General features: G+C 41.8%; 1 protein-coding gene and 5 non-coding genes across 6 annotated transcripts; 4 read left to right on the top strand and 2 right to left on the bottom strand.

The window, feature by feature from the left end:
* The first annotated feature begins 284 nt into the window (after window positions 1-284).
* LOC116680138 (U5 spliceosomal RNA) lies at window positions 285-400 on the top strand. Its single transcript, XR_004329648.1, has one exon. It is a non-coding gene; the product is annotated as a U5 spliceosomal RNA (small nuclear RNA).
* Window positions 401-1202: 802 nt separating this feature from the next.
* trnap-cgg (transfer RNA proline (anticodon CGG)) lies at window positions 1203-1274 on the bottom strand. The gene has a single exon. It is a non-coding gene; the product is annotated as a tRNA-Pro (tRNA).
* Window positions 1275-2536: 1262 nt separating this feature from the next.
* Window positions 2537-2752, top strand: LOC116680136 (small nucleolar RNA U3). Its single transcript, XR_004329646.1, has one exon. It is a non-coding gene; the product is annotated as a small nucleolar RNA U3 (small nucleolar RNA).
* A 4678-nt stretch (window positions 2753-7430) lies between these two features.
* Window positions 7431-7644, top strand: LOC116680135 (small nucleolar RNA U3). The gene has a single exon (XR_004329645.1). It is a non-coding gene; the product is annotated as a small nucleolar RNA U3 (small nucleolar RNA).
* Window positions 7645-10405: 2761 nt separating this feature from the next.
* Window positions 10406-10621, top strand: LOC116680137 (small nucleolar RNA U3). The gene has a single exon (XR_004329647.1). It is a non-coding gene; the product is annotated as a small nucleolar RNA U3 (small nucleolar RNA).
* A 3497-nt stretch (window positions 10622-14118) lies between these two features.
* LOC116680130 (trace amine-associated receptor 13c-like) lies at window positions 14119-15452 on the bottom strand. The gene is made up of 2 exons (XM_032509418.1): window positions 15276-15452; window positions 14119-14934 (listed from the first exon to the last, which is right to left on the bottom strand). Exons 1-2 carry the CDS (start codon window positions 15450-15452, stop codon window positions 14119-14121), a joined length of 993 nt encoding a protein of 330 aa, XP_032365309.1.
* Window positions 15453-19111: the final 3659 nt, after the last annotated feature.

Genomic DNA, 19111 nt, shown 5'->3' with positions numbered 1-19111 from the left:
ACGGAAGGTGGCAACCAAGGTTACAACAGCTTACGGGTTGTAAAGTTAAACATTTGGTAGACCTTGCAACTATCTTTTATGTGAGCTACATTGATTATTCACATGTAAGACTTGTGATTGGCTGGCGTTTTAAAAATGTCATTGTGAGTACAAATATAAACATAAGTAAGTAGTCTACCAAGTTTCCTCTTATCATTTTAGTTTGGACACCCAGTGAGGCTTACCACGATGGTTTGGACTGGGTCGACTAGGGTTTTCAGCTGCTCTCGAGCAGACGGCTGTTTTCACTCTGGTTTCTCTTCATAACACACAAGTCTTTCGCCTTTAACTAAAGACTTCCTTGGAGGGGAACGTCGATGAGTTGAAACTATTTTTGGTGGGCTTTGCTGTTTGGCCGAGCCTTTTGTACTTGTTTTTGCTTACCTTTGCTTTTACTCATCAGCTCTGTTTTAATCCCACCCAGAAAAGAGATTTTAGACCTGGAACGAGCCATCTTTTATTTCCTGTGGAGGTCCAAGTGGGAACGAGTGCAAAGAAGAGTGATGAAGAAGCCAAAGGAGAAAGGAGGGAAAGGAGAGCCGGACCTGTTATTGTTTTTAGGGAGCAGATTTACAGCTATACACATAACAGCAGCCACGACCCCATCCAGAAATCCTAAGACTGCAGCTATGGCACGGTTCTGGATGGGATCATACCTCAGAAGAGTGAAGACATTACCCTCTGATCTTAAAGTACCTGTTAGGGATGAGCGAGTACAGCATTATCTGTATCTGTATCTGTATCTGTACTCGGACTGGGCGGGGCCTAACCCGGGAGTGGACAGGATTTAACCCGGAAGTGGGTCGGGTTGTCTTGAAATGGGCGGGGCTTTAACCGGTATGTTATTTTAAGCATGCAATTGATATGGGTTGATCAGAAGCGGGGGGGACTGTGTTCTACGGATTAAATAGATTTAATAAATTCGAAAATTAAAAAAAAAAACTCTTGACAGTCAGAGACGCAACAAATGAAAAAGGAGAGCCATGTTCTGCTCATTGTTCCTCTTATTTTTTCCCAGTTTTTTCTGTTGCATGAAGTTGAAGCAGGACATGAAAAATTGCCAGCATGCTCTAATACAACTTTGACTGCTCCTAATCTGGGCTAATTTAATGATAAACTGGATTTTAAATTTCAGATTATGATTGCAACAGCTCCTGCCTTCAGAGCTCGTCCGGGAGTTGAACCCGGGACCTCTCGCACCCGAAGCGAGAATCATACCCCTAGACCAACGAGCCACTTAAAAACAACATAATAGAAATTTTCTATCGAGTAAATGTGATCAGTGACTTGAAAGGCAATTGTTAAGTAGTTTTTTTGGCATGTGTTGTTTTTATGGCTCCACTACCAGATTGAGCTTTCTGACAATAGTGGACGAAAGACTACTTTTGAAGCAAAACATTTTACCAACATTGGAACTTGAATTTTGGTAAAAAGGAAATTCAGCTTGAAAAAGGAAATGCAGCTTGGATTTGTCACTGACTTGAAAGACTATGGTCAGGTAGATTGCCATGGGGACTTTTCATGGCTCCACTGCCCGATTCAGCTTTCCGATATCATTTGACAACAGGAAACATTTGATACAAAATGTTTTTTACCAAAACACAGACTTGATTTTGTCAGTAAAAAGTGAAAGTAAAATCGGGGGAAGGGGGAATTTTCAAGCCCCACCTGCTCCCATCACCCCAACACAAAATGCTTCACCCTGTTTAGTTCTGACTCTGGGGACAGAAGGCAGACCTGTCCCAGATGACCTGAGAGGTCTGGGGGGGTCATAGTGTAGTAGCAGATCAGAAATGTATTTTGGACCTAAACCGTTAAGTGATTTATAAACTAGCAAAAGTACTTTGAAATCAATTCTTTGAGACACAGGAAGCCAGTGTAAAGACTTCAGAACTGGAGTGATGTGATCCAGTCTCTTGGTCTTAGTGAGGACTCGAGCAGCAGCGTTCTGAATCAGCTGTAGCTGTCTGATTGATTTTTTTAGGGAGACCTGTAAAGACCCCGTTACAGTAGTCAAGTCTACTGAATATGAAAGCATGGACAAGTTTTTCCAAATCCTGTTGACACATAAGTGCTTTGACCCTGGATATATTCTTAAGGTGATAAAAGGCTGTCAGTTGTTGTATTGGACCATAGTCCCCTGGCGATAAGGTTATTTAAATTTGTGTGTCGTCCACCTTTTTATGGTAACTTATTTTGCTGTTTTCCATAATCAGAGCCAGTGGGAGCATGTTAAGAACCAGTATTAATGCAAAGAAAGGACTGGAGCATTTATTGTAGAGAATAAGTAGGCTGACACTGAAGTATTGAGACAACAGTGACTGAAAATCTAATTCAATCTACATATCGGTCTTCTTAAAGATCTAAATAGATTTTCTCACCTCAGAGTCATCTGGAGCACGTAACGATTAGCTTCTGTCCCTCTGAACCCTGAGTGACAATCACTCTGCAGTGAATGAGATGCAGTTCCCCCCCCCCCCCCCCCCTCAGTCTAACCAAGACTATACTTTCATGGATCATTACTAGAGTTTCTGACTTGAGGAATGCGTTTCTAAAGTGTTTGGACTCGCTGACCACGATGATGAGTCGTGATATTCCTTTCTGAGCGTGAAGCTGACAGAGAGTAATGATTCACTTCATATGCTCTTTGTCATTGATGATTGTTCTTTGCTTCTTTATGGAGCATTGAGGAAAGGAATGTGATCAGAGTGCTAGTAGCAGATATGTGGAAAACTAACATCAGTGAAGGTAATAAAACATGCTAAGCTTTCTATTTAACTGAAGTTATAATCAGTCTTGAGATATGTTTAGTCCACGGTGGACAAGGTTACTTTAACGGTTTAACACCTACTTTCTTGACTTTGTAATGCCTTATGTCCAGTGCAAAAATGTGACCTGAGTTAAGCCATAATTCAATTTTATTTCTACCTTTGCTTTTCCTACTTTAACATGTGAAAAGGTGCATTGTTTGAAAACCCATCTCTACACATCCATGTTCCACTCCCACAGGTGTTTCCACTTGACTAATCAGACTGTGTGGCCTTTACAGGCTCAGCTTGATTGACATGTATTAAAGGGGTGGAACAGTACACTGAAGTCCCGGTGGACGGGATGGCATGTTGGAACGAGGTTTGAGTACATACAGCAAATACTTGAAACCAGGTTACTCTTCGAGTGGATACGGGGCATTGAAGGTGATGTGGAAATTTGTGATTTTTTTTTTTTTTTGGCCCTATTTGTATTTGGATCTAAAGGCTGGTTAACCACTGTAGGGAGGAGACGTTGGACAGTTTTTTTTTTTGTCTCGTTCCAGTGATTGGCATGTCTGGGTGATGGCGTTGGATATGCGTTAGCATGTTGGATGTATTTCCACTCACGTACCAACAACGCCGACCCACAGTCCTCGTTTTATCCACCACTTTCTCACCTGTACTACTGGAACTGACTGGGAAACCAAAGTTTCCCCGTGGGTCGCCACCACTCGCCGTAGGAGAGGCTGCTCTTCCTTAGTGCTGCTGGCTCTGACTCATATGAAGGGAAATATGGGGCCAAAGGTGAGAGCTTGCAGAACAAAAAAATCTGAACTAAATGTTTAAATTTGCACTTGTAAAAATAAGATTTTAATTTGATGTCACACAATGAAAAAACACACGAGCTTGGAAAAAAATCTGATTTTTTTTTTTTTTAATTTGCACTAGTAGGAAATATTCACACACCGGTATTCTATGTGAAGTCACAGAAAAAATATTCACAAATGTGTAGATTGATATTTCCATGAACAGAATGACAGCTGCAAGCGTGCAGTGCAACATTTACTTGTGTACTTTTTTTTTTACTCTGGTTCATTTTCCATCACAACCACAACTCAGTGATGACATGATATCATAAGCTAAAGTCTTTTCCCAAGCTAAAAGAAAACAAGGCGCTCTTCTGCAAAAGCACAGCTGGGAGTGCTTGAGAGTCCTTTGAGGTGCAGCGTGATTTTAGGCTGAGATGCTTCGGGTGTGTTAAGGTGTGAGCCCAAATAGTCGTCGAACGACAAAGACAAGACAGCGACCAGGTGATAGAACTGGGGTATTGATGTCCCATCCATGCAACCCATGGATATGATCAAAACCTGTAAATCACATCACTGGGAAGTCAGCATTACTATAGGATCCTGACAGGGTAGTGGATGTCAATTTTTTAATCTGCCAGAACATGACTTGCCACTTTTCATGGGCTGTCAAGAGCTTTTCCAGCAGTTATATCATGATTCATCTCACCATTGAAATTAGAGTTAGCATACTCCAGCATAGGACACTTCCATTGTGCCAATCTGCTGAAATTCACCCAAGTTGGGACTTGAACCCACAATCCCTGGCTTAGGAGGCCAGTGCCTTATCCATTAGGCCACTGGTGCTTTACATCTCCAAAACTCACCAGTTCAGGAGAAATACATATACAGTTCTGGAGACGTAATGAAACAGTAACCTTGACCTTTGACCTCCAAAATCGAAATCAGTTCATCCTAGACTCCTAGTGGTTATGTATGCCAAATTTAAAGTGCTTCCCTCTAGGCGTTCAGAGATATTGCATTCACAAGAATTGGAGGGACAGACATGAGGACACAGTCACCTTGACATTGAACCTTTGACCTCCAAAATCTCATCAATTGATTTGCGAGTTCATGTGAATGTTTTTGCAAACTTTGAAGGAACACAAACATGGGCGTTGTGATAAGATGGTGCTGTCTATCGTTGTTTCTGAGATCAACAATACCTTCTAAAGTTGAATAGCTATTGCGTACCCGGTAATATTAGAGAAGAGCTCTCGTTGGCACTGTAGGCGGACAATTTAGAAAATTAAGTTACTTTACACTTTAAACTGTTACATCTCCTCTGAATCACCATCTGCAAATTTCCAAGCCTCGTTGGCATGCCGACCACCATCTACAGGAGGTAAATCACTGGCTAGCTATGCAGGAGTACCTCATACCTTTTACCAGGTTCAGGTGGTTAATAGTTATGGTCAAATGAAGCTTCATTAAGCTTTCTGAACAATGTTCTTCATTTTCTGAACACATTCACTCAGTAGTGTTTTATTATTGGTTGTGCATCTGTGATTGCCCTAGAGGTCTCTCAGTCCAGCACCTCTCCCGCTCATCTTTGTTAGTTTTACTCTGTCCAGCATAAATCACTGACACCATACCTCACACTCATCCATGCATACACCTTGCATACATGTATACAACCTTTGCACACAGTCTTTTGTCTCCCCTTTTCATGGGGTCATGACAAAGCATATAGGGTCAATTTTAGCCTTTGTGTGAGTACATATGTCTCCACATACATTGTTTTTATTAAGATTGACGACCAAATTGTTAGTTTTTCTGAGATTTTCCCAACCATTGCAATGCCTTTTGTTGCCTCGTTGGCGCAGTAGGCAGCGCGTCAGTCTCATAATCTGAAGGTTGTGAGATCAACCCTCCCACGGGGCAGGTGTTTTAAAAAAAAAAAAAAAAAACACTACTGCTGCTAAAAATACAGTGACAGGTGGTTGAACACAAGCACATGAATGAAATTTGTCATTCTTTGGTTATTTCTGAGAGGGATACAATGAAAGGAATTATTTAAGAGTGGTAGCAAACCAATGAAAAGGGTTATAGACCATAAATGGTATGTCCTTGGACATACTATCCAAGCAGGGAGACGAGTACAGAGATTTGGCCGCTAGCAAGATGGATGTAGGTTGCCCATTGTTCATTTAGACTTACCAGCAACATTGTTATGATACAAACCTGCTTGAAAAACAGTCACAATTCTTTTTAAAGACTTGCGCATGGAACACACATGATATGATAGCGTCTGAATTTGTCCATGTCCATACAAGCATGTCAAATGGACAACTCATCTAGCAGAATGTGCAACTCTACGGCTGAACAGGGACTTGAACCCTGGACCCTCAGATTAAAAGTCTGATGCTCTACCAACTGAGCTACCCAGGCTTCAAAAGCAAGTGACTGTGGAAAAAACCATGTGCTGAACTACAGAATAAAGTGCAAGTAAATGAAGACCATTGAGCTGTTGCCATGATCACAGTCTTCTGGACAGCAGGAGGGTAGACCATAATTTGCACAATGCAACACCAAATGTTATTGCACAAACTGGTTGAAAATTGGCCAAAAAGGTTAATTAAAAAGCTCAAAGTCACAGCTCATCATGGCGACTAGCAGACTGTGAACATCCAGCAAACCTGCATGACAGATGACAATAGCGAGCACTTCATACATATCACACAATCAAGCTGTTGCCTTACCAGGGACTTGAGCTGTGGTTTTCTTTTTCGCTCAAAACGTTGACAGCCTAATGCAATTTTATGGCTACAGACAAATAAACTTTACTGCTAGTTGGTACAATAAAACAACTCTCCCTCTTGATCAGCTTCCTCTTGACGGAAAAAATCCACCAGATGACTTGCCATCCAAGCAGGGAGATCAGCACAGAGATTTGGGTGCCATCAAGATGGATGTAGGTTGCCCATTGTTCATTTAGAGATAGCACCCGCATTGTTATGATGCAAACCTGCATAAAAAACAGTCACATTTCTTTTTAAAGACTTGTGCATGTTACTTAAATGATACAGTGTCTGAAAGTGTTAAGGATTGCCAAAGTGTACAATTTATCATGGCATCAAGCAAAATGTGCAACTGCACGCCTGAACAGGGACTTGAACCCTGGACCCTCAGATTAAAAGTCTGATGCTCTACCGACTGAGCTACCCACGCTTCTGAAAAAGAGGGCTGTGGGAAAAAGAAGTGCCGTTATTGCTTCCTAAACCCAACCGTCCCATTGTTGTCCCACATGTCATGGTTAACACAAATATGCCCGTTTCGTTATTTCGTTAATTATTTGGCTGCTGGCTTTTCCTCCTCTTCCTCATCCCAGTCAGTCGCCGTAGTTCTAGTGCCAGGCTGAGACTTCGCTCCCCAGTGTGACGTCATCGCCGAATTGACTTAATAAACCAGCGAATACTAAAAATGACCAAAAACTAACTTTTAACATTATTTGGAGACATTTAAAAAAATGATATATATACATATCTTGAGTGCTTTTTGTACCCAATAATCAACAGTGGTGGTTAACCCGCAACATTCTGAGACCAATTAATGCAAAGAAAGGACTGGAGCATTTATTGGAGAGAATAAGTAGGCTGACACTGAAGTATTGAGACAACCGTGACTGAAAATCTAATTCAATCCACATATCGGTCTTCTTAAAGATCTAAATAGATTTTCTCACCTCAGAGTCATCTGGAGCACGTAACGATTAGCTTCTGTCCCTCTGAACCCTGAGTGACAATCACCCTGCAGTGAATGAGATGCAGTTTCCCCCCCCTCCCCCAGTCTAACCAAGACTATACTTTCAGGGATCATTTCTAAAGTTTTTGACTTGAGGAATGTGTTTCTAAAGTGCTTGGTCTCGCTGACCACGATGATGAGTCGTGATATTCCTTTCTGAGCATGAAGCTGACAGAGAGTAATGATTCACTTCATATGCTCTGTCATTGATGATTGTTCTTTGCTTCTTTATGGAGCATTGAGGAAGGGAATATGATCTGAGTGGTAGGAGCAGATATGTAGAAATTAACATGTGTGAAGGTAACCAAATATGCTAAGTTATAGTCAGTCTTGAAGTATGTTTAGTCCATGGTGGACAAGGTTCCTTGAAAAGGTTAACACCTACCTTCTTGACTTTAATGTCTTATGTCCAGTGTAAAAATGTAAACCGAGTTAAACCATGATTCAATTTTATTTCTACCTTTGCTTTTCCTACTTTGACATGTAAAAAAAGGTGCGTTGTTTGAAAGCCCATCTCTACACATCCATGTCCCACTCCCACAGGTGTTTCCATTTGACTAATCAGACTGTGTGGCCTTTACAGGCTGCTTAATTGACATGTATTAAAGGGGTGGAACGGTACACTGAAGTCCCGGTGGACAGGATGGCATGTTGTAACGAGGTTTGCGTACATACAGCAAATACTTGAAGCCAGGTTACTCTACGAGTGGATACGGGGCATTGAAGGTGATGTGGAAATCCTGATTGATTCAGTGATTTTTTGGCCCTATTTGTATTTGGATCTAAAGGCTGGTTAACCACTGCAGGGAGGAGACGTTGGACAGTTTTTTTTGTCTTGTTCCAGTGATTGGCATGTCTGGGTGATGGCGTTGGATATGTGTTAGCATGTTGGATGTATTTCCACTCATGTACCAACAACGCCGGCCCACAGTCCTCGTTTTATCCACCACTTTCTCACCTGTACCACTGGAACTGACTGGGAAACCAAAGTTTCCCCGTGGGTCACCACTACTCGCCGTAGGAGAGGCTGCTCTTCCTTAGTGCTGCTGGCTCGGACTCATATGAAGGGAAATATGGGGCAAAAGGTGAGAGCTTGCAGAACAAAAAAATCTGAACTTATATGTTTAAACTTGCACTTGTAAAAATAAAATTTGGACTTTATTCACACACGTGTGATCTTTGATGTCACACAATGGAAAAAAAACACGAGAGCTTGTAAAAAAATCTGAATTTGTAATTTGCACTTGTAGAAAATATGCACACACAGAAGTCACAGAAAAAATATTCACAAATGTGTAGATTGATATTTCCATGAACAGAATGACAGCTGCAAGCGTGTAGTGCAACATTTACTCGTGTACTTTTTTTTATTCTGGTTCATTTTCCATCACAACCACAACTCAGTGATGACAACCTCTCAGATTAATTTGTACCTGTGGACTGAGTCTGTGGACCTTTGAGCCAACAGGACGGGGGGAAATCAGGGTTCTATCACCAGATGAGGGACAACTCTGTCTGTCTTATTCATGTAGCATGGAAGCTAACGTTAGCTAACTAGCCAACGGCCGGGCCAACTCACAATCAGACTGAAAATTGTTCTTGAAAAAATGCTAATGAATAGTAAAAAAAAAACTAAAAATAACACTTTAATATATTTTTTGTTCTGCCTATGCACCCCCTGTCTGCACTTTGTATATCACATTTCACTTTTCTGGTTAGACACAAATTGCATTTTGTTGTCTTTGTACTTGTACTCTGACAATAAATGACAATAAAGTTTAATCTAATCTAATCAACAACAAAAAAAGATGGATGTCTTTGCACAAGAGCAGTACACACAAGTATGCGCCGTTTGGGACGTCATTTTCTCTAACATCTTCCTATTATTTAACCCTCTGAGACCTAAGGTCATTTTTATAGCTCATTGTCCGTCTGCTTCTATTTTCTACAAAAGCTTGTAAAACATCAACCCGGGTATCTACAGTCAAGATATCAACATCATTTCTTTCAGAACAAACTGGGCTATTAGAATATTTGTGCTGCACTGAGGTCATTTGAATGTTAAAAATGGTTGTAGGGCCTTAAAGGGAACATTAATCTTCCAGATATGTATTGATATCACACACAGAGCAGTACGAGCTGAGCCAGTCTCCTCTAAAACACTTCTCATATGTCCTGGGAGTCAAGAAAGAAACATTAGAACTTCTACAACTATGCATTTATTTTTAGTTTAATTTACCCAACAGAACAGCTTCGGAGTCATTAGAATGAGTTAAGTGGTGGTCGTCTCACTCCCCCCTAGCACCTGTGAGCTGGACCCCCCCCCCCCTTGTGACTTTCAGTCAGCGAGTCGCCGTCTCAGCGGAAGTGTAGCGTGATATCAGGTCTTGCTAACAAGGTAGCGATGGATTTCTTTTGGTGTTTTTCACAGCATTGCCATGACTGAGCCGATAAAAGGGAAACAGAAACTTAAGAAAGCATTGTTGGAGGAACAGAGAAAGAGGAAACTGCAGACTGACCGAGGGAGGAGTCAGACACAAGGAAACAGAGGAGCCGCCAAATATCTATTCAGAAGCTGGAGGTGGAGCTCGATAGACAAAACCTGCGAGCAAATAGCGAGAAAACAGCCAAGAAATGGCCAGAACTGCATTGCTCCCCTTTAATTGAAGTGTTTTCCTCTTCACTGAGGTGTGGAGGTTGGAACAGTAGCTGAAGTCTAAATGGAGCAGGTTCAACCATCCTTTGGTCTGGGAATGAAGAGCTTGGTCACTGTTAAGAACCAGTATTAATGCAAAGAAAGGACTGGAGCATTTATTGGAGAGAATAAGTAGGCTGACACTGAAGTATTGAGACAACAGTGACTGAAAATCTAAATCAATCTACATATCGGTCTTCTTAAAGATCTAAATAGATTTTCTCACCTCAGAGTCATCTGGAGCACGTAACGATTAGCTTCTGTCCCTCTGAACCCTGAGTGACAATCACTCTGCAGTGAATGAGATGCAGTTTCCCCCCCTCAATCTAACCAAGACTATACTTTCAGGGATCATTTCTAGAGTTTCTAACTTGAGGAATGCGTTTCTAAAGTGTTTGGTCTTGCTGACCGTGATGTTGAATTATGATATTCCTTTCTGAGCATGAAGCTAACAGCGAGTAATGATTCACTTCATATGCTCTCTGTCACTAATGATCGTTGTTTGTTTCTTTATGGAGCATTGAGGAAGGGAATATGATCATAGTGGTATTAGTAGATGTGTGGAAAATTAATGTGAATAAACATGACCAAATATGCTAAGCTATTTAGTTAACCACAGTTATAGCCAATCTTGAAATATTTGTCTTGTCCATGGTGGACAATGTTACTTGAAAGAGGTTAGGGTTACCTCAGTGACCTCCACCTGGGAAATTGACGACAATCCCCCATCATCCTCTGCCTCTACCACAGAGGACGTGTCAGCTGGATTTAGGAGTTCCTCAAAGTGCTCCTTACACCGCTCTATTACCTCCTCAGTTGAGGTCAACAACGTCCCATCCTTACTGTACACAGCTTGGATGATTCCTATAATCTATAAACTACTCTGCAGTAGATGAATCTTTTTTAAAGTCCGTCTGCTATTACGAATGTTTGAGTCTGAACTCGGACTTGTCTAGGACTTGACCATTGGTCTTGCCAAATATTCTAGTTGGTGTTGAACGAGTCCAGAACTTTCTCCTTAAAACAACACCATTGAAGTGTGCTTATTCACAAAACAGGTATTAGTTTACTTCAAAATCTATCTAGATAGGGCACTGACATTGGTCCCCTATACTCCTGGTTGCATCATATGAGCCTGTATTAGTATTATTATTATCAGGGGCCGAGCAGCTGTGGTATTATTTCTTCTTCTTCTTTTTCTTCCTAAGAAAACCATGTTCCCATGCACAAAACTCACCAAACTTTGCACATAAGTCCAGGCCTATGCTAAACTCAATCAGTGCAATTTGTGTGCTAAGTGTCCTGATGGTGGCGCTACAACAGCCATCTAAAATTCTAAACTTTACAGTCCATCACTCTCTTCTTAAACCTATTTCCTCCCACATGTTGCTTTCATTTGACACCAAATTTGAGCAACTCTATCTCCTAACTATCGTCCACAAATTCACCTTTCAGATTTTTTATTCATCAAAAACTAAACATTTTACTGCTTACAGTACTATGAACTAATGATGCAATTTCTTTCAAAATAAATATTTGATGTTCCTGGAAAAAACACCCAAAGATCATTGTAGATTTGATTTGCAAAATTTCAGAATTTTATCTAAAAAAAGTTGTTTAAAAAGAAAATCTACGCACTGCAGTCAATGCAACATACAGCATCTTAAACATCAGTTTGCCATTTATTGATCTATTTTAAAATTCTGCATTTTCACGCGAGCCTGCCCCTTTTCTACTCGGTGTTCAATGCCACTTGTGACATCACCCAGATGATAGCTCCCTGAGACCTGAACCTGCAAACGGCCTCAAAGGGTCTGACTCTGGGCACCTGGTTTTGGAAGATGATCTTACATGTATCTAATCAGGCATTGTGCTGCATCATGCAACAGCCCTGCATATTTTAAATGTGTGTCTGCATTGACACACCTGATTCTGATTAACAATCAGTCCAGTTCCTGTTAAGCAAAGCCATGTTACTGAGGCAACCCAGGCTGACCCAATGAAATACAGCCAAAAGGTAGAGGAGTCATCACCTGGACAACAGCTCCCTGAGATCAGTGTTGGCCTTTGGGCCGAAGATTACGACTTCAAACTGTCACAATGTCGCAGCTTATACATAATCAGCCGTTGGGTTTGGGGCACCGTCCCTGCATGTTCTAGATGTTTCTGAGCATCAGCACACCTGTCTGAAATGATCAGCTCATTAGTTTGTGTCCTAGGTAAATGTGCCACTGTGTACTCTGGCACACAAAATCAAAGATATTTTAATTAAGAAGACTTAAATAATTAACTGTTTGAATGGTTATGATTATAGATCACGTATTAATAATTTTAGACCTCTTCCTGCGCATAGTTTGAACTATTTTACTTAACTATCTTACACGTGTTTGCTGTTTCCTTTCCCTCTTTTAGCTTGATTTGTGCAAGTAAGCTACACAACAGGCCAACTGGTTCAGTATTGATGTTACTCTTTCATCTTGATCTTTAGTTTTCGTAGTGGGTTTTGGAGTGTCACTTGGATCCATTCCCACTTGTTAAAGATTCTGCCTTCATCATGTCTTAAGCTACTATTGTGCTTTCATCCTTCTGGTGTATGTTATGTGTACCCACATCCATCTTATCACAGTAGTTCTAAATAGACTACATTTTTGGTCCTTTTGATAAAGTGAAAAAAACAGTTTCCATGGTAGCAGTCAGTAAGAGTGTCTTGCTCTTACATTTACTTTTGGGTGAACTATATTTCTCAGTTCTGGGATGAGTGTGATTGGCCACATTTGATATACCTTACGTACCTGAGGAAATTTCTAATAAATCCCTTGATGATTAGTGGACGAGCAGTGAAGCTTTTTTGATTTTGGCCACAGACACAATGTCACTGAGCACTTTGTACTGTGGATTCTTCAAGACATGTGATAAAAATGTGAACCTTTTGTATTTTTCAGGGACACCTGTGACACCTGTCCATAGCCTAATTTAGTTCCTGCAGTGTTGTTACACTGTACTTGCTTTTGGATCATTACAAAAAATAATACAAAGTGATTATCTTAAAATAAAAGATATAGTATCTCTTGCATTGCATACATTATGAACAGGTATTTAAGTGGTCTTGAAGAGGATTCTATTGTTCTGTCTCTCATTTGGACTGGGTCTTGACTAATCCTGGTCTTGGACTTGACAAAGGACTACACCACTATTCATCTTATCATCACAACTGCTTTCCTTCATTTCTAGCCTGCAAAATACAAGTCAACAGCTCCATCTTCTGGCGAGTCAGCAGAGTATTTTATGAATTAGTGGTGACCCGGATTGTCAGTCCAGATTACATCACATAGTGTAAAACATCAATAAAAAGACAAGACATCACATTATGAATAAGTCTAATTTATTATTGTATCTCATGCTACCTACAGTGGGGTTTGAAAGTTTGGGCACCCCAGGTAAAAAGTTATATTAATGTGCATAAAGAAGCCAAGAGGGATCAAATGAAAGATTAGACCTTCGTATAATATGTCACAAAAAGTTAGATTTTACTCTAGATAATCTTTTTAAACATAATGTTGTTTAAATTCTTTCCAAAAGAACATCATAGTGCTTCATCTATTTGTGTCACAGAATCAAGAAATGTTATACACGGTCAAGTATAAATGGCACTTTGGCAAACCTGTGTTCCTTTTCTCTACTAGACAGGAAAGTGGGGCTGTTTAGGGACATTTTTTTCTCTGTGCTCTGACCGAACAGAGACATAAATGCAAAGATTTAGGAGCTCTTTTGTTGTGTTGGGATGAAATGTTCCCTAAGTGTCATACATGTGTGAATTTAAAGCTTGCATTAAACCAGGTGATTACCTAGAAACAGTATATGGTGCTTATGACTCTTTCTTTAAATGCAGCAGCATCAGAGAGACACAATACACAACAAGATAAAGCTGAAGAACAGACCTGTCAGTTGTTGATCATACACAATTTAAACTTAAAGAAAGGAAAGTATATCTTCAATTTCTCTATTTTCATTGTCATTCCTTTAATACTTAGTCCCTCCATAGCCTCTACAACATGTTGGTCTCACGAGAGCCAGGCTGCAGTATCTGAAGAGTAACAATGAGTTTAACTGCTTTTCTAAACCAGGGGTAAAACAAGGCATAGATCATAGGGTTTAGACCAGAGTTTAAAAAGTAAAAGATTGGGACAATAAAGGATGCATACAAAGCATTGACCAAGCTGTCACCTGCAAGAGAAACAGAGTAATATGGACAGAAACATATTAGGTACACAACTACCAGAACACCAAGAGTCCTGGCTGCTTTCAGCTCTGATTTCTTTGCCTTTGGAGTCACTGACAGCTGGAGTGTGACAGCTGTAATGTGAGAGCGCATGGCACGAGCCTGAGACACAGCCACGGCAAATACTCTCAGATACAGAGCCACAATGATAGTAACTGGAACAATAAAGGACAAAACCATGTCTACAGCTTTTATGACATAGTCGATGACCAACACACATTCTCCGTAGCAGGAATTATACCTCCTTGGTTGAGTCAGGTCATCCTTCACCAAGAGAAAGCTGTAGGAAGCAGAATAGAGCCAACACAGAAACACACTGAGTTTAACTCTGTTCACAGTGATTCTGGTGTTGTAATGCAAAGGGTCACAAATAGCCACATAACGGTCAACTGATATGAGCACCATGTCACCTAATGAGGATGTGGCAATGATGCTTGAAAGATAATTATAAAGAAAACACACAAAGTCACCAAGAAACCAGCAGGATGTTTTTTTGAGGATTTCTCCCGGCATCAGCACGAGGCCCACTAGAAGGTCTGAGACAGCCAGAGAGAGGAGGAGGATGTTGGTGGGGGTGTGGAGCTGCCTGCAGGGAAAGAGAAAAGTATCACTAAACCAACAACGCTGACAGAACAACCCTAACCAGTTCTCAAAATAAAAATATAAAATCAACATTAGTTTAAATATTATCCAATCCTCCACATCAGTAAGAGTAGACAGTTAAAATGACTTGGTTGAGATCACGGTGGACAGAAAGCAATGATTAATATCAGTAAGAGAGAGGACATGAGCAACGGTTTCTGGCATCAAAGTCAGACATTTGGAGCAACATTATTCAGAATTAGCTCAAAGACAATTCTTCTAAATATACAACAGCTGTCCACATTTTAAAATCCTGTAGAGAGAAGCAAAGCAGTTAATACCTGCCTGAAGTGGGAGACTGAGATGATTATGAGCAGGTTAAGAGTTACAGTGGTCAGAGAGAGGGAGTACCACACAATGTAAATGAGCAGTGTTTGGGGCCAAGGAGACGAGGGCTTCGTGCAGGAGGTGTTTTGGAACTGTGGAAAGCAGAGCTCGGCTCCGTCCTCAACCTCCATCTGCAGAAGTCTGCAGACAGCTGCAGCTCTGGCAGCTTTCTGAACAAACCTGAGTCATGTAACTGATTTATCTCTCTCTCATTCTCTTCATCCCCTCCTCTTTCTCAGTCCCTGTTTGACTCTGATCCCCTCCTCCCTGACTCTGCACATCCCACCATCATCTTCGCTCTCTCTGTAACCCTGCCTTTTTTCACTGTTTCTCTTCTGTCATTTTCTACCCTTGTTTTCTTTCCTTTGTCCTATTATTAAAATCTTTTCAAGTTCATGAAACAGTAGTTTTGCATTTCCAGCTCTGTTTCTACAGCCATGTAGAGTAAGATCTGGCTACACCACAGCTGCATTCTGGGATAGGAGAAAACAACACTCTGGGTTGTTTGCATTTCTTTAACTCAATCACAATTAACTCAGGAGACACTAAGATCTGGATGTAGAGACGGTGGCTCTGCTAAATAGTCTCGAGTAGGACCTTGGTTTGGTGAAACATTTGCATCTGGCAAATAAAAACGTAAGAAACCATAATAAATCAAGTTAAATTACACAATACAGTAACGTGAGTTATTTAAATTTGCTGGACACATGGTTAAACATCATTTGGTCTTACCAGAGTACCGCCATGTTTACTTTTTCCATAGCAATCTCACCGATAGGCCCAGAAAACTCGTCTGGATGACTCGAATCAGCCAGTTGGAGACCAACAATGTTTCCTCTCTAGCACTTAGCTGAGTGAAGCAGCAGTGAAACAATTCACGACGGTGGATAAACTGTGTCGTTCTCCCCAGCTGACCAAGTACGGTGACTTCTGTCTTCAAAATACCAAGATAGTGTTGGCCTAAAGGCAAACTGGTAGCTTCAAAACAGCAGTCAAACCAAAGGGTGAATTCACTGACGCTCTGTCCACTATATCAGCCAATCAGTGTCTGTTGCAGAGCTACTTGCAGCTAAGGACATGGTATAGGTGTGTGTGCTGGGCCAGGTATCTTGCTTTCCCCAGGTGCTCAATCGTGTCATCACTATGTGGCGTTGGATAGCAATCAAACTTTGACACTGAGTTCAGGTATCGGAAATTAACACAAAACCGTATTGTGGCATCCTTTTTTGGAACCAACACCACTGGATCACTTTTGGAGCGCTCAATGATCCCCAGAGAACATCAGGTCCACTTCTTTTTTCAAGGACACCAAGAGGCGCTCTGTGATCCTGTAACTCATTCGTTTAACTGGAGCCTCCTCTTTTAACACAATATCATGCTCCACCATATTTGTGCAACCTGGGTACTCTTGAAATATTTGACACTTCCATGAAGCTTTCACCTGATTTTATTCATCAGCTGGTAGATGGTCCAGGTCAGGTTCTGCTGGGGCTGCTGAGGGCAGATACTGGTCATCTACCACCTCCTCCTCCTCTACAGCTCTGATCTGTAATACCTCTGCCTTCCTAATCCTTTAACTCCTTTAGGATGTTCACATGCAGCACCCTGCTGGAACGTGGTCGGCTTGCAGTAGAAACTTGGTAGGTGGTGGGTCCAAGTTGCTTCTCCACCTCAAAGGGTCCCTGCCATTTTGCCAGCAGTTCGCTGTCACTGGTAGGCAGCATGACTAGGACTTTCTGACCTGGAACAAAGGTCCTCTGCCGTGCCGACTTATCATTCCATTCTTTCTGGTACCACTGGGCCTCCGCCATGTAATGCTGGGCAAGTTCTGCCATCTTCTGTAGCCTGTCTCTTATCTAAACAACTTAGAAGATGATGTTAACACCCCCCTCCTTCTGCTGGTCCCCTTCCCAGGCCTCCCTAAGCAAGGTCAGTGGTCCCCTTACCTCATGACCATACAACAGTTAAAATGCAGAAAACCCAGTAGAGGCCTGGGGTACTTCCCGGTATGCAAAAAGGAGGTAGGGTAGCTATTGATCCCAATCAGAACCAGTGTCATTGATGAACTTATGGAGAATTTGCTTGAGCATCTGATTGAACCCTTCTGTCAGTCCGTCTGTCTGTGGGTGGTAGGGGGTTGTTTGCACACTCTTGATGCTAAGCACTCGGTAAACCTGTTTCAGAAGCGTGGACATAAAGTCCTTTGCCTTGGTCAGTTAAAATCTCACGAGCGAAATCAACTCTAGAGATGAACTGGACCAAGGAGAATGCTACAATCTTTGCTTTGACAGATTTCAGTGGAAAAACCTCTGGGTATCTAGTAGAGTAATCTGTGATCACTAACATGTAGCAGTTTTACTTTTTACTTTTTTCAACTGGACCAACAATATCCATACTAAGACGCTCAAAGGGAGTGCTAACAATGGGGAAGGTTTGAAGGGGAGCTCTACACGGTTCTGTACTTGAAGTCTTCTGGTAATGAGGGCAAGTCCTACAAAATTGAGCAACATCTACCTGCAAACCAGGCCAGTAAAAGTACCATCTAACACGAGCCAGGGTCTTGTGCTTCCCTAGGTGGCCAGCCCAGGGAACAGAGTGACCCAAGAGAAGTACAGTGTCTCGGGCCACCTTGGGAACCACTAGCTGCTTAGCTGGTCCATGTTGATGATAGAGAATACTATTCTGCAGGAAAGACTCCTCCCCGGCACTGTACTCAAACTCACTCCCCACCTCTCTCTCTTTAGCACTGCCCTGTAAATTCACTTGGCTGGAGTCATCCGGTTGCACCTGAACAATGTCTGAAGGTATCTTAAAACCTAGTGGCAAGTCTGAAGTTACTGCAACTGGGAATTTTATGACAGTGTGCTGGAAATTCTCCTTCCTTATTTGCCTGTGTGACTTCCACGGCTTCTCTGGTTGAGTGTCCAGATCTGCATCATAAAAAGGCATGGCACTGAGGGTAACAGAGGGCTCATCTACCAGCTTGGCCTGGGCTCTGGTTATGGCAACACTGCAACTTTGAGGTTGGTTCAACAAATCAAATATGACTGGCAGGTCACACTACCCAGCACTACTGGGAAAGGAAGGTTGTCAGCAACTCCAATGTTCAATAGGTAGGGAAGTCCTTCAATGTAAACATCAGCAGTGGGGTAAGGTTTCTTATCGCCCTGTACACATCAGATGGGAATGGTTTCAAGGGTGCACACAACATTAGTTGGACCAAACTGCCTGTGCACCAGGGTCTGATCACTGCCAGACTCAATTAGGGCCTTCAGAGCTTTACCATTAACTTTGACAGTTGTCATCTTCATGGATTTATTGCTATACCATTTATGGTCATTTTTTCATGGCACAACACACATCTGAGTGATCTTAGCAGGGTTCCTTGGGCATATTGGCTTTGTGTGACCCTCTTGGCCGCACAGGTAGCAAATAGGTACTTTACTAGACCTTTGTGTATTTGTTGGCTGGTTCTCCCTCAGGGGAGCCTTCCCCACAACTGGTGTTGCCCTCTTATGGTATTGAGAGGGTGTGGGCGGGTGTCTTTTGTAGCCTTCCAGGTGGAGTAGCTCCATGGGTATACTTTCCTTCTTGCAGCCATAAACACATCAGCCAATGACGCAGCCTCTGCAGCCGTTCGTGTTCCCTAATCCATACCTGCAGCTCAGGAGATAGCATCCGCAATACTGCTCCAAGATTATAATTTCACCAACAGTTTTAACAGTTTTACCTTTCGGTTGGATCCACTTCCCACAAAGCTCCTTCAGTCTTACATACAGCTCCTTCAGTC

The sequence above is a fragment of the Etheostoma spectabile genome, unplaced genomic scaffold (genome assembly GCF_008692095.1).
Source record: "Etheostoma spectabile isolate EspeVRDwgs_2016 unplaced genomic scaffold, UIUC_Espe_1.0 scaffold00018341, whole genome shotgun sequence".
Lineage (NCBI taxonomy): Eukaryota > Metazoa > Chordata > Actinopteri > Perciformes > Percidae > Etheostoma > Etheostoma spectabile.
This window is presented reverse-complemented; position numbering and strand designations above follow the sequence as displayed.

Coding starts and splice junctions, on each gene's coding strand:
- LOC116680130 (XM_032509418.1), bottom strand. CDS start 15,452: ATGGAGGTTGAGGACGGAGCCGAGCTCTGCTTTCCACAGTTCCAAAAC. Junction 14,935..15,275: donor CAGTCTCCCACTTCAGGCAG/GTATTAACTGCT, acceptor CCCTGCAGGCAG/CTCCACACCCCCACCAACAT.